At 35.5% G+C, this 26,615-nt stretch overlaps 2 protein-coding genes across 4 annotated transcripts in view; both read right to left on the bottom strand.

Moving 5' to 3' along the window:
* The window catches only part of LOC117324727 (ubiquitin carboxyl-terminal hydrolase 43-like), a 39,893-nt gene that overhangs the window by 1,526 nt on the left and 11,752 nt on the right, over nt 1–26,615 (bottom strand). The window contains exons 8-11 of the mRNA XM_033880624.1: nt 13,889–14,011; nt 10,683–10,914; nt 7,597–8,760; nt 7–7,134 (exon numbers count right to left, since the gene is read on the bottom strand). Of these exons, the coding sequence (XP_033736515.1) occupies nt 6,773–7,134; nt 7,597–8,760; nt 10,683–10,914; nt 13,889–14,011 (1,881 nt within the window). The 3' untranslated portion in view covers nt 7–6,772. The remainder of the gene's footprint in view (nt 1–6; nt 7,135–7,596; nt 8,761–10,682; nt 10,915–13,888; nt 14,012–26,615) is intronic.
* Nucleotides 17,803–24,006, bottom strand: LOC117324743. 3 transcript variants are annotated; one of them, XM_033880626.1, is made up of 3 exons: nt 23,925–24,006; nt 20,568–20,644; nt 17,803–19,445 (listed from the first exon to the last, which is right to left on the bottom strand). In XM_033880626.1, the coding sequence occupies exons 1-3, from the start codon at nt 23,990–23,992 to the stop codon at nt 18,349–18,351; spliced, it is 1,242 nt and encodes a 413-aa protein (XP_033736517.1). In that variant the 5' UTR covers nt 23,993–24,006; the 3' UTR covers nt 17,803–18,348. The 3 variants fall into 3 exon arrangements, with proteins under 3 accessions (XP_033736517.1, XP_033736516.1, XP_033736518.1); XM_033880625.1 differs by lacking the exon at nt 23,925–24,006 and adding an exon at nt 21,134–21,352; XM_033880627.1 differs by lacking the exons at nt 20,568–20,644; nt 23,925–24,006 and adding an exon at nt 23,356–23,376.

The raw sequence follows: 26,615 nt of genomic DNA on the forward strand, positions 1-26,615 counted from the left end.
CCATACCTTGGTTCAGACTGGTACACTGTGACATCATACCTTGGTTCAGACCTGTACACAGTGACATCATACCTTGGTTCAGACTGGTACACAGTGACACCATACCTTGGTTCAGACCGGTACAGTGACACCATACCTTGGTTCAGACCGGTACACAGTGACATCATACCTTGGTTCAGACCGGTACACAGTGACACCATACCTTGGTTCAGACCGGTACACAGTGACACCATACCTTGGTTCAGACCGGTACACAGTGACATCATACCTTGGTTCAGACCGGTACACAGTGACATCATACCTTGGTTCAGACCGGTACACAGTGACACCATACCTTGGTTCAGAACGGTACAGTGACATCATACCTCGGTTCAGACCGGTACACAGTGACATCATACCTTGGTTCAGACCGGTACACAGTGACACCATACATCGGTTCAGACTGGTACACTGTGACATCATACCTTGGTTCAGACCTGTACACAGTGACATCATACCTTGGTTCAGACCGGTACACAGTGACACCATACCTTGGTTCAGACCGGTACAGTGACACCATACCTTGGTTCAGACCGGTACACAGTGACACCATACCTTGGTTCAGACCTGTACACAGTACATCATACCTTGGTTCAGACCATTACAACACCATTACACAAGTTCACACATTTTGACTGAAAGCACACAAGTTTACATGGTTAACCTAATAACATTGCTTTCAAATGATGTACATCAGGCATCTTGATTATTACAAAAAATGTTTTGATTTTTGCTATATTTAATAGGACGTTCTATATCAACTATATCTATTTACATTAGAAAAATGTCTATATTTGAATTGTCATAACGGACATATATCAAAATTCATCCCAATATTGATGGAGTTTTACGAAATATGCATATTATCAACATACAATTTAGTGTCATTATTTATGTAACAATCATTCCTTTTGGTATAATTCCAATACTTCCCAGTTTTACCAGAGGATAGCTGTATTATATTATAACACACTTCTCGAATGTGATAAATCAGGGATGTCATACAAAATACACACATTATCCAGTAAACAACATCAACAGCATATATATATATCAACATTCCTATTTGATTTTCAACAGTTCATCACAAAAAAGATATTCTGCAGTAAGGAAAAACAACAAAATGTAAAAGCTTTACTTAATATATTAATAAAACACCAATCAAAAACCATAGGCTAAAACTACTTGTTAATTATATTAAGTACATTTCACAAACCTTCATTATATTCTAAATCAATGATAACAGAAACTTAAGACAAAAATCATGAAGTATTACAATAGATGTACAAATAAAATATTCTTTAAAACTTTCCTACACCATAAAACAACAAAGTTCACAACCGTCACTATACAAATGAATACGTTTTAGCTCTCTACCACATCTCCTAAGGCAGCTCAACACCAAACAGTCTTAGATGGACTTGTCATCAAGTTGGTTCAAGATCAAAGCAGCTGCTTTAAAAGAAAAGCCATTAAAAATACCAATACAGCAGTTTAACAGTATAAGGTGCGGGATGTATACTGCAGTCGTTGTATTGTAGATTTACGTTTGTCTATGTAGCTATACAACATCACTTATTTTTAAATCATAGTACATGTATTGCAATATGAAGTGAAACTTTAAACTATCCTTCATTGTCAATAGCTAGATAGGCAACAAGACATAATCTGTAGCTGACAATGACCTTGAAGGCACCCCAAGTCTCATAACATACCACAATGACCTTGAAGGCACCCCAAGTCTCATAACATACCACAATGACCTTGAAGGCACCCCAAGTCTCATAACATACCACAATGACCTTGAAGGCACCCCAAGTCTCATAACATACCACAATGACCTTGAAGGCACCTCAAGTCTCATAACATACCACAATGACCTTGAAGGCACCCCAAGTCTCATAACATACCACAATGACCTTGAAGGCACCCCAAGTCTCCTAACATACCACAATGACCTAGAAGGTACCCCAAGTCTCCTAACATACCAATTGGAAAGTGTCTGATTTAATCATCACAATAACATTATATAACACCGAGTTCAGAGTTCAACAAACAAAACAAACTGTTAGACTTCATTATAACAGCATTGTGGATGGAATATGATATTGTATTACAGAGGGCAGATTTGTATCTACACACAGTCACAACAGTAGCTGAACTGGTGCTTGCATAGGAACAAGATGATAGTTACTACCCGGCACTACCAGTGTACGAACACCCAGATTATAAGTCAGGCAAGCTTCCACTGAAGCACTAGAAGTTTAATTTGTTGATTAGCAAAAAAAACTAACATCTAGTTTGAATATATTGGTAAATATGAAATCTGGGACCCGCTGAATCAAACTAAATTGCACCTTATTATCATATTTAGTCAGATTTATTAAGAATTAAATAACCTAGTTCCTGTAGAAATATATTCCATTGATATCTTCAATATCTTGTGGAAACACCCAAAGCCAAGGACTTGTTTATCTTCGGATTTTACATTTACATGAAGTAACACTACACTTATTTATCTGGACTGGATCCAGATCATTGATCACTGCTTCAAGAACATCCTGTAGTATCATCCAAATCACAAGCAGAAAATGTGTTAAATCTGTTGTCAGAACCAGTCATTAACTGATTTTTGTAAACAAAAATTTACCTTTATTAGAATTAACTGAATTAAGCACTTGCAAACTGAGAGAACTTTGTTAGATTATAAATAAAAATATTTTTGAAATAAACATTGGAATGTTAAATAAAATATATTAATTTGTTGAGAAGACATGTACAGGGGAATGTCAGCATAAGAAAGCATCAAGGGGAGATAACTGTAGATCATCTCCCCTTATATCACACAAACATAGACAAAATTAAAACTTGATAAAACACATCAATGAAATTTACAGTAGGTGTCATGGAATGTGATATATAGAACAGTTGGGACATGGATGGAATCATTACCTTGGAACACTCCCCAGTAAGCATACAAACCTCAGCACATAGTGAAAATGATCATTTGGAAAAACAGACTGTATCATACATTTACATACAACAAAGAGTAACACAGGTAAAATACACTGAATCCGTGTTTATCCTTCACGAGCATATTAACCAATCATATTTGGTCATTACATCCTTTTACTGAACATTTCTATAAGAAGTACAAACTTTACTGCATTCATTATACAGTGCCACTTCTATTTTACCTGATGAACATTTTTGACCAGGTACCTCTACCAACACGAACTTTTCCAGATAGAGCTTTATTCGTAGACATTGTTTTTTGTTGTTGTTGTGTTTTGCTTTGTTATAGTTAAGACCTTTTCCTTTTTTAAATTAACAAATATTTATCTGTGAAACAATAATAATTGTATGCACGCCATTCAGCAATAATCACTGACACCCTTTTCTGAGCAAACCACTAATTCTACTAACAAACATAATCTACAGAGCACTTTAATACCAACTTTAACAAAACACTTTTCATTGAAAAGTGAGGTGGTGGACAGATTTTTAATGAACATGATGATTACACCAAATCAACATGTGAACAGTGATTAAGCATGAGTGACACTTATACCGGTACCTACCAGGTATAATATTGATTTTACAGTGAGAAATTACCACACAATTAAATAGCAACATTACTCATTAAAAACCAGAGGAGAAAGGTAAAACTAGTTAGATAATGCATGTACAGCTCCACAAAACAAAGTCAATATCAGAATTATTTACAGTGGTGAACAAAGCTGGTGTTTTCATGTACATGATGTAGTTTATCATGTACATAATGTAGTTTATGAGAAAGTCACACTCTTATAAACTGTGTATCATGCATACAGACAACTACGTGGATACCGCACACATTGTATTTACAGTATAAAAATACTTCTCATTTTCTGACTAGCACTTCAATTTACATAATATCTTAAAGAGATTCAACCTATGGCACATTTGTATTTCTTTAGTAATTTGTATATACATTGTACATTCAATTATTTTGGAAAAAAGAAAACTTTCATATTGTATCAAATTTCAATTGACACTCGACACTGAATAAATAAAAATATACCCTTTTGTTCCGAACAAATATCTTGATTACAACTACTTTGTATATAACAATCTCGCATGATAGTATTCCTTTAATTCCTAAGTCCAATTAATCCTAAAATACCTTAAAATTTTATACAGAAGATTAAATTTTTGATATGTCTAATTTATCATAATACTCTTATTTCTGGCTGTGACCAGCTGAAAGCTTTCTCCATATAAAATTGTTACATTTTTACATAATTATTATATATGTACATGTTTAATGATAAATCCCACATCACTGTACTTTGTTAACATGCAAATGATTTAAGACTTGGATATGAAGGTACTATCTGTACTGAATCATGTAAAATATCTTTGATCATAATCTTTGTTGACGTTTCAGTGACCAAAACATCTTTATTCATAAGTGTTTAATCTTTTGACAGTCTTGGTCCAGCTTGGACTTTGATACTATTTATTTCAGGCATGGCTACAGTAAGACTTCAGGATATTTGTTTTACCGATAGTTGTATAATTTGTTGCCATATCTTATCAGTGTTACCCTTGCAATTTTAAGCTACCTAAATTAAACAACAAGGAGAATGAAAGGACATACATGTAGTCACATTTTGTTTAAATGTTACTAAACAATTCTTTTAAGTTTTAATCTGCGATATTAACACTTGGAATATATAATTACAGGAAAGTTCTCTCACAATTAAGTAGTGAGCTATATTTAACAGAAACAGTACAAATTTGTTCAACACCATGTAATTAACCAATTACCATTAAGAGAGATCTGGCAGTGTCCTTCAATGCAAAAGTAACTATACAATAAGAACAGAGTAGTGAACAATTCTGCACATCCTAGAAATTACAGGTTTGTGTTCACACATAACCTCTCACATCCTAGAAATTCCCCAGGTTTGTGTTCACACATAACCTCTTACATCCTAGAAATTCCAGGTCGTGTTCACACATAACCTCTCACATCCTAGAAATTCTCCAGGTCGTGTTCACACATAACCTCTCACATCCTAGAAATTCCCCAGGTTTGTGTTCACACATAACCTCTCACATCCTAGAAATTCCCCAGGTTTGTGTTCACACATAAACTCTCACATCCTAGAAATTCCAGGTTGTGTTCAAACATAACCTCTCACATCCTAGAAATTCCCCAGGTTTGTGTTCACACATAACCTCTCACATCCTAGAAATTCCAGGTCGTGTTCACACATAAACTCTCACATCCTAGAAATTCCCCAGGTTGTGTTCACACATAACATCTCACATCCTAGAAATTAGAGGTTTGTGTTCACACATAACCTCTCACATCCTAGAAATTCCCCAGGTTGCGTTCACACATAACCTCTGCACTAGTCTCATTGAGAGAATATATACCCCTTTAGATAGACATAGTTTGTAAAGCTTTCACTAGTCCAGTAAACTCCATCAGTGAAGTACAGAGATACTAATTTTATCACTACATGGAAGGTCTCCTATGTATTGCGTATCTTCCTTCTCTCTAAATAAAAGATTCATAATATACATTATGCATACATCCTGCTATTTGAACATAAAATTAAATGAATACTGAAATAGCAGCACAGTTTTCTATAGTATATATATCTCTCTGATGTTTCTTCAAAGTAGATGTAAGATACTTCTAATGTGCCATTTAACAGTTAATATACACTGTATAAATAGAGGATATCTAACAGTGTCTTCAGTAAATATTAGCCACCTGAGTGAAATATATTTGTTATTACTGAAGATACTGTTAAATATTCCATTTATTACATTTATAGCAAAATATACCACGCAACTCAATCTCTCCCAGAATTCATTGAGGTCTCCTGTCAGCGTCTCACAAATGTAGGCCAAATATTTACGTTATGTATTCTATCTTGCATTATGACGTCATATCATATGAGGGAGAGCATTATGCAAATCTTAATTTCCTATTGTTGTTTGTAAGCAGTGTTCTGATTGGTCAAATCAGAAAAGAGTGATATTTTTCACTAGTGAAAAACATCAGAAAAGTAATATTTTTCAATAGTAAAAAATATCACTTTTATAGAATGAATACTTTTTGATATTTCACTGGTAAAAATGTTATAAATATCAGTAAACAATCTGTAAAACAAACAAAGTGGATGTGATTCTTTCATAGTACAAGGGATGTTGGCATATACTAAAAATCTAACAAAAACTAATTCCATTGTCAAAATATCATATACATGTAGTTGTCTTTTTATACCTTTCTATATTATCTCACAGATATAGTTAAAAAAAAGTGCTACTCCCAAATATTGATGTAACAGTTTGACCTATGGAATCTAAAACCATTTCCAACATGAACATCAAAGACCTGATATCTACAGTTCATGTTCTATAATGGGTACAAGAGATCTAGGAGAATAATTACTTCACTACAATTTATAATACTGACCCTGGGATCAGTAGATTTAAATTTAAATCAGTCATAGCTAAATCTGCTAATGCAAAAGATCTGTGTTTCCAAAAAGAAAACTGTTGTGAGTGTATCATTTTCGAAGTCAGTTACAACACAATGTAAAATACAACTGTACCTGAATAGTGACCTACAGCAGATTTAAAATCAAACACCCAGTAATCTATTATAGAAATTTGATACAAGACTAGAACAGTTGTTGGCATGGTAAGAGCAGCAACATAAAATGTATCACTAGACTGAAGACTCCTTAAGACATGGGGAGTACATCTTCTCTTTGAGATACAACTGCTTTTGTTCCTTAAATTGAAATCCTTTATAGTAGTGCTTGTGAGGTTGGTAGCGAGGGATGTTGTCTGCAAAACTCTCTGTTGCTATCACTGGCTGACGAGACCGAGCTTGGTTTGCCATATTTGCAACCATTTGACGTTCTGCTGAAGACAACCCCTGTTCTGTCCGGGACCGCGGGATCACATGAGTATTATCTGGGACAAAGTCATCGGCACTGGCCCTATGAGATGTTCTTGCTATGGTGGCATACTTGATGATCCGTTCTGAATTGTTTCTTTGAGTGCCATTAGTCAAATTCTTTGGCTCTGTAAAATGTATATGTCACATGTGATATATGTTATACATCAGAGTGTGCATTAACACAATTATAAAATAGTGAAATCGAAAAATTCCTTTTATCAATATTTATCGAAAAATAAAATATAATGCAAATTAGAAATTAAAATTAGAAATGCATAGAATAGCAACACAAACTTGATTATTTTACAATCCTTACAATAATAATAATAAACAGGTAATTTTTGAATAGCTGTAAACAGAGGTATCAGACATACATGGATAGAGAAAGGAATACTCCCTCATGATCACTGAAGGTTAAACTGCTAGCATTTATTGTAGATCTGGTGGTACTGGTAACAGCACTTTCAACACTTGTGGAGTTAGAAACTAACAACATTTAAGTAGAATATGTCCTGCAGTGCTAGGGAATATATGAACTTTTGATTTGTACCTTAAACAATCTAAGATCGCACTAAAGTATAAATTACCATTTAACTTCTTGCTGGAATCTGAAAATTCCTGTGACCTCTGTTCTTTACCAGCAGACTTTGATGAGTTGGTGGGAGAAGTCAGTGGAGCTGGAGAGGGCCTAAACACAGGCTGGGGTGGCCGTTCTGGATGTTTATTACGATAGTCAAGATCGTCCGAGCAACCATTGGATACAATAGACATTTGCTTCTTGACAGGCTGTGGTGTGGACCAGGCCTGTTTGGAAACAACAGCATTAGACGGTGATACTTGGCGACGGTTCTGCTGGGGAGTTGTAAAGCTTGGCTGCATTTTGTTTGGACTTGACCTGGCTGTACTTGAGTCAGGCTGATCCTTAGAAGTTTTACCTCGTTTAGATGGCAAAGATTCATTCCTATTAGGAATTGGTGGTGGGCGGTGGTTAACTGTCGAGATTTCGTTTGACTTGTCAGACACTGAATTTGTTCGTGTTGGACTAGACATGGAAGACCCTGAGGAATGTCTCTCCTCAGAACTTGATGACCCAGACACAGAGACTTTTTGGTCTGCAGGTCGGTGAACTATTGCTTTATTGCCATTTACAGTAATGTTTGAGGACTCTGTACCTCTGTGAGAGGTATTGACAAGGTTTGGATGTGACAATGGGCGTGCAGGAGGCATGGCCACTTTCAGTTTTTCAGATTTAATATCTTGCCCATGTGGTGATATCCTCGTCTCCTGAAGCTTCTTATCAATATCACTCACTCTACTGTTAGCACGATCAACATCCACCCGTAGGTTGACATCATACTTTAGTCTGTGACTTTCTGTAACACTCTGTGAGGAATTACCATTAGCTGCAGGTCGTGCTGCTATGTGAGACTTCCTATTATCCTCGGAATCATGCACTAATTTCACACTACTTTGCCTTGTACCACGATCAGGGTTTGTAGTGTTCCTCCTGCTCTTGTCAGTGTCAGTGTCTGATGCGACCTTGGGCTGATTTGACACCTTGTCCCAAAGGTGTAATCTATAGATCCAGTGGGAACCATCACAAAGATCTTGCTTTGCCATGGAGGAGAAACCTCTGCGTTGATAAAACAGGAGATATGCAGCTGAGGTCTGTACTTCTGACACAGAAATGGCAGTCACTTTCGAGTCATTGTATTTATACCAGTCACTATCCAAAGGATTTTTACAAAATGCTGAAATATAAAAAAAAAAACCTCATTTTTTTTATTTTTTTTTGCAAAACATCGGTAAGTTTCCATTTTTTTTATTATTTCATTTCTGTATGCAAAGATACATTTCATTAAGTAATTAAAGTTTTTAAAGACAACAGTTTTCACCACAGTAAAGCGTCATATATAACCATAACATCATTTGTTAAAACATTCCCAACTTACATAGTAAAGCGTCATATATAACCATAACATCATTTGTTAAAACATTCCCAACATAAATCTTGTGGCAATATATCACCCTTAATCATTGAGAACCCTATATTGCTGAGATTGACATTGAAATTGAACTTCAAAAACAATCACAAGGAAGTAAAATATACATGATAGATATCCACCTCCATATTTGCTGGGATGAAAATACCAGTATTGTAAAAAAAATTGTTAGATTTCATTTGTTTTATTTAAAGACCTCCCCCACTAAGCACCACAGTCATAGTTAGAGATCCACTTTGTCCTTGACCTCTGATTGGCCAGTGACCTTATCCTTGGACAGGTAATTCTGACATAACATTGCTTCATAATTCAAAATCAGTATAAAGATACAAAATGTGACCATGACTTTGGGCCCACAGACCTTGACCTCCAACCCAGTTTAATTTCAAACAACTTAGATCGATAGTGTCATAGCAAAATGCTCATCATTAAAAAGATATACGCAACTTTATCTTCGAAAGTTACTATTTTACAAAATTCTTTTGATCGTGTTGGTTTCTCTAATATTTCATCATTACTGAATATATTTTAAGGATTTTGTTGTCCCATCATAAACGGAATACCATTAACACAGGGGTACCCTACGCCGTTTCCTGATCCAAATCAGTAGCGTGTGTGCCCATCCCTGTTATCAGTCACTGCTCTTACTCTCCTTAACATTGACCCCATCAAGGTGTATATTGTCCTTAAAAAGGAAGAACATGTAGACCTGATCCCGATATCTTACTGCTGTAAGATTACCATTGATAACCACACAAGATGTTTCGCGCCTTGAAATATCCCTGCCCATACCATAGCACAGCCTTCCCAGAATCAGTCGCCTTCCGTTATGCAAGCATAAGAATATCGCTCACCAGGACATTGATAGACATGTTGTCGTCTATCTGAACTGTAAAGCATAAGGCGAGACTTGTCAGTGAAGAGCACGTGTCTCCAATAGGCCAACTGAAACCAATTAGGTGCATGTGCAAGCAGCCACTGCATTTGACGTAGTCGCCTCTGCGTAAGTGGCAAATTATAATAGGGATGTAGTTGCCTTAAATGAAACTCCAGCAACGGAATCCTAAACGTTCTTTTGACACCATGTCTGGCCATGATTGTGGACAGCTTGACGTGCTGTCTTTGTTGCCGTCTGAAATCGGTTATTGAGGTGCAGAAGATATATGCCTCTATCTTGATGTCATGACGAAATGAGCAGGCATCTGCTCTCTGGGCGGTCACCCAATCTCCTATGACTCTGAGATGCCCAACTAAATGGGATAATGTTGTCTCATGTACACCATATTGCTGGGCTACATGATTTTGCGAATGCCCCTGCATTATCAGAGCAATGGCCCTACCCCTATCAACTCCATCAATCTCAGCATTTCGCTGTACAATCACTTCGAAAAGAAATGTTGTGTAACTGATCTGTACTGTTTGTAATGATTTACCAGCACATTTGGTTGAAGAGTACCCTTATATTAGAAAATTTTAACTTTTCTTTTTAGAAAATCTTAACTTTTCTTTTTTCCGCTAGTATATATTACAGAACTCCATAACAATTTCTCTATTAGTTGCAATTTAAGTCAAGAAAATAAGAACAATATGGACACTCGCACAGATGCCACACCATAAGTGTCATCACAGGTGAAGCCACAACTGTAAATAATTAAATCCTATTTTCTCACCTGTATAATGGCCACCAAGCATGCTACCATCATGATTACATACTCCATGAAGGTCATAGATCATGTTGTCATGATGCTCCCCCTGGTGGACACGTTGTTGCTGTGGCGTCATGTTCATGGTGACCCTCTGGAGGTCACATTCACCATTTGGACGGAGGATATGTTTACTCATGTCTAGACCATTCACTGGAAAGTCTATGAGAGACTCCAACTTGCTTCGGTGCAAACCAACCTGCAAAAAATTCAACAGCAAACATGAAGCCGGCAAAATATGAAATATCACACTACTTTACATGAGAAGTATTTTATTTTTATTGCATTAACCACAATCACTATAAATTCACAGTCACAACACAACTCTGTCTAACTCGGACATCTCTAGTACCAGTAGTTAATTCAGTAATCCCTATACATATATCTCCACGACAGCTTGTCTCAAGGTGATAACTACAACATATCCCTATATATCTCCTCGACAGCTCGTCACAAGGTGATAACTACAACATATCCCTATATATCTCCTCGACAGCTCGTCACAAGGTGATAACTACAACAGATCCCTATATATCTCCTCGACAGCTCGTCACAAGGTGATAACTACAACATATCCCTATATATCTCCTCAACAGCTCGTCACAAGGTGATAACTACAACATATCCCTATATATCTCCTCAACAGCTCGTCACAAGGTGATAACTACAACAGATCCCTATATATCTCGACAGCTTGTCACAAGGTGATAACTACAACAGATCCCTATATATCTCCTCGACAGCTTGTCACAAGGTGATAACTACAACAGATCCCTATATATCTCCTCGACAGCTCGTCACAAGGTGATAACTACAACATATCCCTATATATCTCCTCGACAGCTCGTCACAAGGTGATAACTACAACAGATCCCTATATATCTCCTCGACAGCTCGTCACAAGTTGATAACTACAACAGATCCCTATATATCTCCTCAACAGCTCGTCGCAAGGTAATAACTAAGATAGATCTAATATATCTCCAAGAAGGCTTGTTGTGAGGTGATAACTAAGATGGATCCCTATATATCTTCTTAAACGGCTCGCTGCAGGGTGATAATTATTAAGATAGATCTAATATATCTCCTTGAAGGCTTGTTGTGAGTTGATAGCTAATGTAAATACCTATATATCTGTTAGAAGGCTTGTTGTGAGGTGATAACTATAATAGATCCCTATATATTTCTTAAACAGCTCGCTGCAGGGTGATTATCAAGATAGATCTAATATATCTTCTAGAAGGCCATACTTGCCAACTTTCCCGATTTAGTCGGGAATTTCCCGATTCCAGACTCCCTGCCCCGTCTCCCGATCGTATAGATAAAACATAGTGTATTCTCATGATTTTGGAGAATATGTCTTGATAACCCCGTATGGAGCCCCTATTCATCTTGTTAGATTCACTAAGGCCTATGACAGGTAACGCTTGCTGGCTGGTGAAAGACATATGTGTGGGGCATTGGTCAGTTAACTGACCTGCTCACAGACCGTAACGAAATTCTGACACTTCACTGACTGCAAGGGTGACAATACCCCGATAAATAAACAATTAATTAAAACTAATTAAGCTGAGGACGCGTGGTGATGGTTTTGTAGCAGGTCAGTCATGGTTGATTGAACGCTTGTAAATGGCTTCGTATACTGCCTTTGATGTCAAGCGCATAAACGACCTCTACTTGACAGTATATCTCGGACAGAAAAAGTGAAAACAACACTGGCAATGTTATCAACGGAGTATCAAATTTGACAGATTACTTATTGAAATGTTATCTACATTTAAACATTGGCTGATCTTTAGATAATTAGCACAAGGAAATAAATTCACAATAACGACCATATAGACCGAAGGCCTGGTTGCCGGTAGGTAACGTCGTTTCAATCACTGTAGCATCACCATACTTCGTGTCAATTAACAGAGACTTATTTTGGCAGAAACTTTCCCAATTCACATTTTGAAAGACAGAAACATGTCCACAAATACTCACTTTCTTAAACTAAATACTGTCATGTTAAAACTTTGAATTTGAGTATCAGTCCCCACCTACAAAGTACTGAGTTGTAATTAAGCCTATATAGTGATTACAACTGCTGGTACAGCCCTTTTTATTTATTTATTTTTGTATCATTGTCTTTGTTGTAATCCAAAGGAAACATTTGAAATTTCATTCAGATATTATATATTGTACTCTAGATATTTATCGTGACAGTTTAGGTATTTTCTTTTGAAGTTTACTGCTGGAGAGAAAGCTTGATAGAAAGTGATATCATTGTGATAATTTGCATTTAATTGACTGACATCTATCTAACAACATAATTTTCATAACATATCTAAGTAAATACTTTTATTTAGAGTGAACAGTGAGTTAAATCATTTCCAGAAATAATTAAAAATGATGTAATTTTGCAGTTTTTTTTTGTAACTTGTTGCTTATATAATTATCTTTCCAAACTTGAATAAAAAAGAGCATTGAAATAAGTTTTTCCCCCCTTTTTTTCAGTGAGGGAAGGAAGCTTAAGTGTTCATGCAAGAGATTTATTTTCCAATAGCAAATTATCTCCCCTTAGTTTTTGTTTGCTAAATGTGTCGCGCGTGAAATGTGTTTTCCGGTCAAAAATGTCGCTCACGCACTTTCTCCCCCATGAGAATTTTAAAAAGTTGGCAAGTATGGAAGGCTTGTTGTGAGTTGATAACAAAGAAAGGCCCCTGTATATCTCCTCAATGACTCGCTGCAAGGTCCTTATTAAGATGGATCTCTATTTATTACATTTTTACCTGTGAAACATCGAAAAGTTGTTCATTCTACAAAAGTGACATTTTTTCACTAGTGAAAAAAACCAACTTTTTCTGATTTGACCAATCAAAGCACTGCTTAGAAATTACAATGGGAGAATTTTAAAGCTGCCCCATTAGATTTTGCTATAAAATGTAATAAACAGAATGTCTAACAGTATCTTCAGTAATACCAAATATATTTCTTTCACTCTTGCGGCTACCACATTTTGATTTTTTTCACCTGCGCTACGCACTCATAAAAAATATCTAAATATTGATAACTTGAGAAATGTATTTGGTATCACTAAGACACTGTTAGATATCCTCTATAAATATATCCCCTTGACAGCTCATCACGATGTGATTAGTATATAGAGTAATAGAGACATGTGAACATACCTGTCTGAAGCGCTTCAGGTGGATGACCAGCGTGTCCGGTAGAGACCACAAACCCAGTGTTTTCATTGTGCCCTGCTGTTGTTTATGACAGTGAGGACAGAGCCAGGCATCATCCCCAGTCAACTAATGAAAAACAAGAATGCATTTGATGTTATATAACAGGAAACAAGTGTATCCAATTTGTTACCATCACTACATGTTTTACCATCCTTCATTAGCTATCAAACTAAAGCTGAAATTCACTTCCTAACCATGTAATAGAATCACACTTAGAAATATTTAAACCATACAGCTGTTATATGTCTTCTAACGTATCTGAACTTTTTCAGCGCACAGGTACATTGAACGTATACATATGACGGTGGTAAGCGTTACCCTTTGCAGAGACTATAGAAATACAATCGGGTAGGATGTATTGATGTGTAAGACTTCATTTTTAAATGATAACATCGAATACAATAAACTTTTGAACTTATACATACATTGCTAACAACATACAGGAAACAATAAAACAAAAACGTTCATTTTTTCTTCAGCATTTATTTCCTTAACTAAGCTTCATGTAAAAGGAGAAATACAGTCCAAACCACTTAATACAAACTCTGATAATACAAAATCTTGCTTAATAATAATATGAATGAAAATTAAATCCCCTGCAAACCATGTTCATTATTCTTATATTGTTTATCCACTTAATATGAATCGGTTACAGCGAAAACCCGGGTATTACACAAACATGCCTGAGTCCCTTGAACACTATTTGTGTTGTTTTAAACCCACATAATATGAAGTGTCTAATTTATATTATAAGTCAGAGTCAGCCTAATGTGACACAGGTAAGTTTTCATAATCTTATTCACGTCCCGACATGCGCTCTATAGATAGTGTACTCCTGTAGGCATGCATACAGGTGAGTGAAGTGTGTTCAATTTAACAATGTTAACCATACCATTTTGATTTATTTTGTTTGTGATTTACAAACACACTTACTATTTACACTATGAAGACCAAAAAATAGAAAGAAAGGAAAACTTTTCCGGATGATGATAATGACAATGGCGGTGACCTAGAAACATGCGTTACTGATTAAAATCATTTGTAGAAAACCAAAACGACATTGATGATCATGTTTTCAAAATTTTGACCGATTTGGATGTATTTGTTAGCAAAATCAGATCTGATCGAGTTAAACAGACACTAGGCTGGTCAGTATTTTTTTTCTCAACTGCAGTAAAATGTGAGTGTACAATGTTTTATATTTTTTATGCTATTTAAATCATTAAATTAACATGCAGTTTTGTTTATTTTTGAGTGTAAAAAATATAATGTGAAACTTGTGTATACAAAGTGCACATGTGCTGTGCATGCATCCATAGTGTGGCACATTGGAAATAAAACCCCACATAATACGAAACCTGTATAAGACAAAAGCATATGAGTGGTCCCTAGAAATTCATCATAACAGGATTGGACTATCAAATAGGTGAGAAACCATATCACATTTAATTGATTTTATATAATCATTATATTCTAGTCCCATACATGTTAACATAAGCACAAGTATTATGAAATCACTCTACTGCATTTGCATATGTCCAGAATTGTGGGATCGCCAGATCAAAGTTAACCACGCCCACCTTAACGACGGTTGTCAAGTAGGAAAGGCCCGTCATCAAACGTAAACAAATATGGCGGGCAAGACCGATTTCGGCGACATACCCGACGACGTTTCTGCGGCATACCTGCCTTATACTCCTACCTTGCGACAGAAACAAAAGGCCATTTCTTTTGCAAGAGGTAGCTACATCAAATGTGTAACAATTAGTGGCGAAAGCAGCAGAAATGCGTGTATATCGGCCCGGGTTTACCGCAGCCAGAGGAAGTCGGAGGACCCTCACTCAACTGTCATCAATATAGACCTCGATCAACGGAAGATCACAGATGCGCATTGCAGCTGTAAAGCTGGGTAGGAATAATAAACTAGTTAAGATGTTCTGATTTGTTTGTTGTTTATTTGTTTTTATTTCTTTTTGTATTTTGTTTGAGTGCATGTACAGTGTGTGATCAATTACATGTAGGCCTAACATGTTAGCCTATGTGTGCAAGGTTACGTTGAATGCATACGAAAGGCAAAAAGAAATATGCATGACGTTAGTGGAGTCACAAATGCAATAGAAATGGCACTGCATCTCCCATTCTGATCCAGTGAAAATAGAACAATATTAAGTGTAAATTAAGAAAAAATCATTTTAATTAAAAATTGTGAAAACAACATGAATACAGACATTAAAATTCAGAATAATTAGGCCTACAGTTTAGTACACACAGCATATTAATATATATCACAGATCGATATCAACAAAGTAGATAAATTGATTCCGGAAGGGAATGTTCTGTTTGCCTTATTGACAGTAGAGTTGATGTGATGACTAGTACTGTAACAATGTAACCAAATTAGGCCTATCAGTAGATCTATCAAAGTAGAAAAAAGTTTCAAAATATTGTTGAGAAAACAGCTCGCTCTCCCTGGATTTTCACTACAAAATCCAATGGAAGCCAAAAGCTGTTAAAACAAGTTATGGGGTCCTTGCACAAAATATTTCTTTTTAAATCATAAAATTAAATTCGTGTTGCAATGGTGCATGCATATCGTTTAAAATGAAATGATTTAAAAGCAATGATGGAATATGTCAAAACATATTGTACCGATGTATAGGCCCTAAATAGGCTACATTACACATATCATGATAGCGGCTACACATATGTATGGCTATCAGGTTTTTAACATCCTACGACAGCCTAATTAGATATCAAATGAAAAAAGGATTCAAACCTGGGACAGCCGGTACTCTTATAATTACCAGACACACTAATGACTGAGCTACCTGGTAATTAATCCTGATCATCCCAGTCCAGTCCATCTACACAACCAAGATTATTCCTTTTACCTATCAGAAACAACATTACATTTTCTACAAGTAAAATTTTCATTTCCAGCAGTTGATTTTTTTTACGGATTTTGATGTTCCTGATATTAACATGCATGCAGCTGTTAAACAGATTTTTAAACATTAAACACTGGGTATGTATATATATATATGTGTGGACATACTTCAGTAACTCAATAATTATGGCACTAAATTAAAGGACATTTTAAAATAAAAATTTGATTCAAATTACAAATCGATTTATCTGATCAATCTTTTTTTTTTTTTTAAACTAATTTAATTACTGTACATTTTTATAACAGCATTTAAATCTTTGTTTAGATCTTAACTTCTTTATTTGCAGTCCTTATTGTATATACCGGAATGTATTTAAAAGTCAATATTAATACAATCAACTGCAATTGCCATCGATATGTTTGCAAGAGATCAATAATTGAAAACCAAAATTTACAGAATATCTGGACAGTGTGCACACATTCTTGCTGTGATAGTTATAATTGAGGAGTGGAAAATCGCTGGATTGAAAGAAGTTCCCTCTCAGCCTTCATCAACAAGTTTACCACAGCAGTGGGATAAACCGAGAGGACATAAAATAAAGCCAGAGCCTGTGTCGCAGATGGTCATATCCAGACCACTCAATATGAATCGGAAAAGGAAACCAGTTATTGCCTCTTTTGTTGACAATAGGTATACATAGTATGATACTCATTGAGATACATATTCCTGTGGTAGGATGAGTCGCACCATTCAATATATCGTTTAATTTATTTGTAACACACAGAGTGTAGTGGAACTTCCTTTGAGGTTTTGATTGACAAATTGGTTAATTTTGTTGTTTATACATTCATGTACATATTTCAATTTCATCAATTAAACTGCAGAAGTTTAACATGTGAATATACAGTTGAGAGAATTAAACCTAAATATCATTTATCACATATATTAACATTGCAGGAAAATGCCCTGACGACATCCGATATTGCTCATTTAAAGAGTCTCAGCAACAGCCCCATTTCATACTTGGTGGAAAATGGAAGTGACACAAGTACAGTTAATACCCCATTAGGCCCCCAGTTCATCGGTTCAGCTCTAAGCTATCATGTATGTATGCTGCATGATATTCAAATGTAATTGTTTTATAACTATTATTTATAAGGTTAAACACTTGATTTTCTAGGGATTTTAAACATCATACCAAATATCTTTCACATGCATAATGGGCCGTGGAAGCCAAGGGGTTAAGGTGTCCTGATCATGACATTTTATCACTGGCCCTTCACCTCTGGGTTGCAAGTTCGAAACCCTGTGGCAACTGCCTGGAAGTGACCTTAGGGTGGAAGGTCGGTCGTTTTCCTCTGGGTACTCCAGCTCATTCTTAAATGACCCTGGCTGTATTAGGTAAAATAAAATAAACCAAACCAATATATCCCATGCATAACATAAAATACATGAAATATTTTAGACTGTATACTAAAGAGGTATCAATGGGAACAAGGCACAATACAAAAAAGATCAGTCTTGTATTAAATATGGCATGAAGTTTGTCAACAAACTACAAACTAACCAAACTTGGTTTATACAGCCAAATAAAGATAGGCTTATTTTGTCAGACAAAATTTTAAATTGCTTGATACGTGCAATAGCTCTTTCCACATGAACTCTGTGTTTTGCAATTTTTATAGTTTTTGAAACATCCCCTGGCTTCATCTGTGCTCCACTTGAAGCAAATGGTGGAATATTTAACTTGAGTCCAAGTTCCTTCAGTTCATCCTCAATAAGGAAACCCTTGTCAGCCATGATACCATCCCCTCTGTTTATTTTCTGTTGCTCAATGAGGTCTGTCAGAAGGTTAAGAAAACCACTTTCTTTGGTTAAAACTTTATCCGAAATAGATCCAGAAAAAAGCATTGAGGCAAAGATAACCGATCCTCTGGGATCAACACCAACTAGAGCTTTCAAGGTAGTACAGGATTTATAGTCCGAGTAGCACTGACTCTGTCGATTTAATGCACTTGGTTTTTGAATTTTGAGTTCTGTTCCATCGATGATAACAATCGTGTCAGGGAAATCCTCTTTGTACTTCGATGGCATATTCCTCACTATCTCCTCTCTTTTGGGCCAAATCACAAGTGAACCAAGTTTGAAAAACATGTAATTAATCCAATTGGAAAATATTGTGCTGCAAGCCTGAGAAGAAAACATGAATAGGTTACTTAAATGTACAAAATCAAAATTTTGTCGTAACTTCATCAGCACAAGAAGAAGCTGGTCTTCCAAAGAAATATTTTTTGTTCCACTCACTGTTTTTGTAAATGTAAATGGCTCTTCTTCTGATGGGATAAAAAACTTGACCAAATTGTGAAATCTGTCACTGGAAAATCCGGTGTAGTACTGGTAATCTGATGGTTTCAAATTATTACAGCTGAACATGGCCTTGGAATCCCCCTGTACCTCATGGGAAGTTGTCTTTCGACATAACTGTTCATATTGAAGTATCATTTTGGAATAACCTTCACTTAAACGTGCGTTGTTTGATATAAGTTTGGCATGCTCCTGGTCTAATCTTCTGTTTTCAGCAGCCAGAGCCAGTAGGTCTAAAGGTTGTGTTTCTGAAAAATAGGAAATATCTGTTTAAAATACAAACACAAACTAATAGCAATTTTTGCTATGTACATATAGCAAATATTACACAGATAACAACTGTTCAATCAAAGATAAGAGAGGATAATATACATCAAACGACAAAAATTAAAAGTATTTTCTTTAAATTATTGATTTAATTACAGTGTATCTTCTCTTATTTCAATGAAATACTTATATCATCCATAATATTATTAATTTATTATTCAATTTAACATATTTGTGTTGTGATGATCACATTAATTTTAGTTTGTATAATATCAGGCAGACTTCCCTTATAATTTCAGGCTCCCCTTATACAGCCTGTCACTCAACCAAGGGAGGTAAATTCTGACAAATGTGGAGATATAGCATTTCCTAAGGAGCTACCCAGCTGTATTGATGTACCAGCACCAACACCAGAATGGGGGGATGTATCATTAACCCAAACAGAGGCACAGGATATTGAAAAGTCAACTCGCTCTCAGTCAGATACACAACTGTGGTTCACAGAGAGAAAGAAAAGAATCACTGCATCAAACTTTGGTAGGATAATGCTTCGAAAAAAAATTATAAATGATGCTTTCATGAGCACTTTTCAGGAGCGAAGTTTTACATCAGCTCCAACATCTTATGGAAAGGCAAATGAACTAATAGCCAAACAAATGTACATCAAACAAAGTGGCAACCATATCCATGATATTGGCCTTGTGATAAACCCCAAGCTACCCTTTATAGGAGCTACCCCAGATGCAATTGTCTGTGACAAAATGGTTACTGGATTAGTTGAAATCAAGTGCCCATATTCTGTGAGAGACATGACAATTGAAGATGCATGTACCAACAGCAACAAATTCTTCTTAGAAAAAAATGGAGGGAAATATGAATTATCTAAAATGCATATGCACTGGTTCCAAGTGCAAGGGCAGCTTTTGGTCACAGGGCCCAATTTTGTGACTTTGTAACTTACACAAAACAGGACTTCAACATTGACAGAATCCTTCCACATAAGGAAACCATGAAAACTCTGGTGGAAAAACTGACCCATTTTTATGTTGACCATTTCAAACCCTATTTTGCAAAGTAAAATATGGGGTATTGTAAACAGTTACCTTTCATCAGCAAATTGTCATCTTTCTGCATGTCTAATTGCACTTCAGATGGCACCACAATGCTCTCCATTTCGATGCTGTAATCAAAATAAAGATATTAAATACAAGTATTTGTTTTTATTTGGAGTTACATATTGTGTTGAATTCATAGCAACATATTAAAATGAATCACCTTGTCCAGAGTGTCTCCAAAGTGTGTGGAAGTGTCAATATTTTGATTTTGTTATACATGTACCATGTCCTATTAACTAACAGCTAGGTTCATTTGAGGATGTGCCAGGTTTGTTCCATTTTCCCACCCAGACTAAGGTGAAATTCAAATATTGTGTTTTAACACTACCTGCCAAAATGCCTCATGTGGGCCCTGAACCATATACAAAAATTTTTTTTGCCTACCCATTGAAAATAACATAGCTCAGGTTTGAAAAAAAAACAAAACAAACAATTTTTCAATTAAGGCCTGATCTGTATAATTGTTTTGATACAAAAGAATGTAGAAATAACTATGTTTATAAATGTATGTGTTTTAAATTTTTTTTTAAATAGAAATAATCAACATTACTAACTTATCGTTTTCGTCCACGATATCCAGAATTTTTCGTTTGGTACTTTTTGTCAAATCAGGTCTTGGCATTGGTCTCTTTCTGCTTGGTGTTATCCTGTCATAGGGAAGTGCAGACCTTGGATTTGGATACAAATCGGATGGCTTCCCATCAACAAAATGCTACAATAAGAAAATGAAGATACTGTAAATGAAAAAAAAAAATACAAAATTTGATTCCCAGTAAAGGCATGGGTAAAAGTCATTTTATTAAAATAGTATAATATATTATAATAAATAGTTATATTTTTGTGGTACTATATGTGTAAGGTGCATGCAGAGAGGGATTTTATTTCATTTACTGTTTTTTTTTTTAAATACATGTATGCTGTCTCAGGTGTCATATCCATCTAAAAGTAATTCATTTTGATAGATCTATAGATTGGACAAGTGCCGGTATGTCTGACAAATATTTCTGTTATTGAAATGAATTCATGCCAGAGTTAGTTGTTATTAAATCATAGAGCTGAACTGCTTTAGCCTTAAAAATAAATCTTTAAATAGGATATATATACAGTCATAAAATGTAAACAACAGCTAATATTAAAAAATAGTCAGAATTACCTATGCTGTATATAAGGACTAGACATGTCCTTGTGATTCAAGCGTACGCATGTCCCTGTGGCTGATTTTTTCTTATAGAAACATGCACTGTGCTAAACATGTTCAAACACTCGGTAGAAATACTTTACAATTCGTATGGTATCGTACATCCCCCCCCCCCCCCCCCCCCCCCCCACACACACATGTACGCATACGCTACATACGACCTATTTCTGTGAGCATGGCAGTCATCTTGTTTCTTTTCTTTCTGAGGATAAAAAATTGCCAAATTGTAAAATCGGGCCCCTGAAAAAATCCTGTAGTACGGGAAATCTGTTTTGGTTTTAAAATTTTCCCGCTAAACAGGCCCTTTGGAACCCCCCTGTACCTCAGGGAAGTTGTCTTTCGAAATAATGTTCTTTAAAAGTATATTTTGGAAAAACTTTCATTTAAAAACGGCGTTTTGGTATAAGTTTGGCATGCTCCTGGTCTAATTTTCTTTTTCAGCAGCCAAGCCTAGGTCTAAGGTTGTGTTTTAAAAAATAGGAAATTCTGTTTAAAATACAAACAAAAACTAATAGAATTTTTGCTATGTCATGCAATATTACACAGAAAACAACTTTTTCAATCAAGAAAAGAGAGGTAATAACCAAACAAAAAAATTAAAAGTTTTTCTTTAAATATTGATTTAATTACAGTGTTCTTCTCTTATTTAAATGAAATACTTATATCATCCATAATATTATTAATTTATTATTCAATTTAACATATTTGTGTTGTGATTGATCACATTAATTTTAGTTTGTTATAATATCAGGCAGACTTCCCTTATAATTTCAGGCTCCCCTTATACAGCCTGTCACTCAACCAAGGGAGGTAAATTCTGACAAATGTGGAGATATAGCATTTCCTAAGGAGCTACCCAGCTGTATTGATGTACAGCCACCAACACCAGAATGGGGGGATGTATCATTAACCCAAACAGAGGCACAGGATATTGAAAAGTCAACTCGCTCTCAGTCAGATACACAACTGTGGTTCACAGAGAGAAAGAAAAGAATCACTGCATCAAACTTTGGTAGGATAATGCTTCGAAAAAAATTTATAAATGATGCTTTCATGAGCACTTTTCAGGAGCGAAGTTTTACATCAGCTCCAACATCTTATGGAAAGGCAAATGAACTAATAGCCAAACAATGTACATCAAACAAAGTGGCAACCATATCCATGATATTGGCCTTGTGATAAACCCCAAGCTACCCTTTATAGGAGCTACCCCAGATGCAATTGTCTGTGACAAAATGGTTACTGGATTAGTTGAAATCAAGTGCCCATATTCTGTGAGAGACATGACAATTGAAGATGCATGTACCAACAGCAACAAATTCTTCTTAGAAAAAAATGGAGGGAAATATGAATTATCTAAAATGCATATGCACTGGTTCCAGTGCAAGGGCAGCTTTTTGGTCACAGGGCCCAATTTTGTGACTTTGTAACTTACACAAAACAGGACTTCAACATTGACAGAATCCTTCCACATAAGGAAACCATGAAAACTCTGGTGGAAAAACTGACCCATTTTTATGTTGACCATTTCAAACCCTATTTTGCAAAGTAAAATATGGGGTATTGATAAACAGTTACCTTTCATCAGCAAATTGTCATCTTTCTGCCATGTTCTAATTGCCACTTCAGATGGCACCACAATGCTCTCCATTTCGATGCTGTAATCAAAATAAAGATATAAATACAAGTATTTGTTTTTATTTGGAGTTACATATTGTGTTGAATTCATAGCAACATATTAAAATGAATCACCTTGTCCAGAGTGTCTCCAAAGTGTGTGGAAGTGTCAATATTTTGATTTTGTTATACATGTACCATGTCCCTATTAACTAACAGCTAGGTTCATTTGAGGATGTGCCAGGTTTGTTCCATTTTCCCACCCAGACTAAGGTGAAATTCAAATATTGTGTTTAACACTACCTGCCAAAATGCCTCATGTGGGCCCCTGAACCATATACAAAAATTTTTTTTGCCTACCCATTGAAAATAACATAGCTCAGGTTTGAAAAAAAAACAAAACAAACAATTTTTCAATTAAGGCCTGATCTGTATAATTGTTTTGATACAAAAGAATGTAGAAATAACTATGTTTATAAATGTATGTGTTTTAAATTTTTTTTTAAATAGAAATAATCAACATTACTAACTTATCGTTTTCGTCCACGATATCCAGAATTTTTCGTTTGGTACTTTTTGTCAAATCAGGTCTTGGCATTGGTCTCTTTCTGCTTGGTGTATCCTGTCATAGGGAAGTGCAGACCTTGGATTTGGATACAAATCGATGGCTTCCCATCAACAAAATGCTACAATAAGAAATGAAGATACTGTAAATGAAAAAAAAAAATACAAAATTTGATTCCCAGTAAAGGCATGGGTAAAAGTCATTTATTAAAATAGTATAATATATTATAAATAGTTATATTTTTGTGGTACTATATGTGTAGGTGCATGCAGAGAGGGATTTTATTTCATTTACTGTTTTTTTTTTTAAATACATGTATGCTGTCTCAGGTGTCATATCCATCTAAAAGTAATTCATTTTGATAGATCTATAGATTGGACAAGTGCCGGTATGTCTGACAAATATTTCTGTTATTGAAATGAATTCATGCCAGAGTTAGTTGTTATTAAATCATAGAGCTGAACTGCTTTAGCCTTAAAAATAAATCTTTAAATAGGATATATATACAGTCATAAAATGTAAACAACAGCTAATATTAAAAAAATAGTCAGAATTACCTATGCTGTATATAAGGACTAGACATGTCCTTGTGATTCAAAGCGTACGCATGTCCCTGTGGCTGATTTTTTCTTATAGAAACATGCACTGTGCTAAACATGTTCAAACACTCGGTAGAAAATACTTTACAATTCGTATGGTATGTACATCCCCCCCCCCCCCCCCCCCCCCCCACACACACATGTACGCATACGTACATACGACCTATTTCTGTGAGCATGGCAGTCATCTAAAGTAGTTACTACATTATCATTATATAAGAGGATATGACATTGAAATATCAATATTACCTTAGAACAGACAAACAGGTGTTTGGCTTTACTACGCTCACGCAAGATTTCTTCATTCAGTTTGTGATTGTGGTCTGCCACACAGTCTTATCCATTCTTTGCATTTTTCCAAACTCCTGCCGGTTTTAGGAAAGGGTATAAATGTCACCCCCACCTTCCAGACGGTCGGGGAACCTGCTGTCCGTGTTACAGGTACCCCAGCACATCTTTTCACATTGTTGTGACACTTCAGAAAAGTCCGACAGTGACGGGCAAAATGGCGGCGGTTTCATGTGTCGCCGAAATTATTTGTAACGCGTCACGCGATTGGTCGAACTGACCTGTCAATCAAAATCTGGCGATCCCACAATTCTATGCGTGAGACTGAACTATGTACACGTAGTTTAAAATTTATTTCAGATGATCTAAGCCACCGATTTAGGTTGAATTCAAATGGAGACATTAGAAAACAGTAAAATTTCTATAAACAGACAGTTACAGGTGGGATCAAGTAACACCTACCTTCTCCTGTTTAGTAAAGAGATGAAGACATTCATCAAGGGAGATTGGCTCTGGATGCTGGTGCTGGCGTACTTGACGATATGATGGGTGTTCATCTACAGTTTCAATATCATGGCTAACCACCCTAAAATGATTCAGGATAACTTGATGTTATCTTAATCAGAATAGGTTGTGATTAGACACACCTTTTATACAAAATTGGTTTCCCTTTCACACAAGGATTCTTCAGACAAAATCAAGTATTAAATCTAATGATCCCAAACAAAATTCTGATATATTATCCAAGAATAATAATATACATGTGCACATTATTCTTTGCTAAGAAGGACAATCCTTAAATACAGTGATATGGAATTCATGTCTTCATTGATAATTTTAAATTGGTGTATTTCATTTTTTTTTTTTTAAATAACTGGCAAAATTCTCTTACTTCTTTTTGACAGCTCTGGATCCCATTCGGCAACAAGTTTGATGTGTGGAGGACCATATCCGAGCGGTAGTTTGACAAAGCCCTTCAATTGAAACAAAACAAATTGTGATTTAACATTTAATGGTGTTCCTAACAAAAAAATGTAACAATGAAATTAAAAGACATTGCATACCTGTCTACATTCTGGACATACAGAGGCATTTCAACATCCAGGGGGAGATAATCACGTGCAGCACTGCCACTAACGAGTCTCAGACGAAAAAGTGTATCCAACTTCTGTGGGAAAACAGCAGATTATTTATTATCAATGATAAACAATTTTTTTCATTTTTCACCTTCTGAAAAAAGACCCTGATTTTGGACACTGTAAAATCTGCCGAAAAAGAAAATCAAAGTACTGAAAGTACTGTAGGAGGCGTTAGTCAGATGTAAAAGGAGATATTTGAAATAAAGCAAGAATACAAATTAAACTGATACCACATGACTAAACATTTCCACTTAAATGTGTCAAACCAACCGGACATAATTGTTTTCACAGTCCTGATGAATGTAATGGTTTAGACTGTTCCGATGTACATAATGGTTTTAACCATCTTAAAAGTTGCAAACCTACTTCTAAAGTAGTTTAAACATTTCTTATTTCAATCAAACCTTTACTTAAAAAGTCAAACATTTAAAATTTTTTCAAATCAACGTCTACTTAGGTACATGTCATTAACATTCATACTTTAAACCATCTTTTATACTTAAGTAGTTCAAAATTTGCATTTATGTGTTTAAAACAAACTTATATTTTATAGGCCTGGGTATTAGAAACGTCGAAACAATAAGATATGCATTTCAATAAGTTATAGTAATGCACGATATGTATTGAAAA

Source organism: Pecten maximus, chromosome 1, assembly GCF_902652985.1.
Source record: "Pecten maximus chromosome 1, xPecMax1.1, whole genome shotgun sequence".
Classification (NCBI taxonomy): domain Eukaryota; kingdom Metazoa; phylum Mollusca; class Bivalvia; order Pectinida; family Pectinidae; genus Pecten; species Pecten maximus.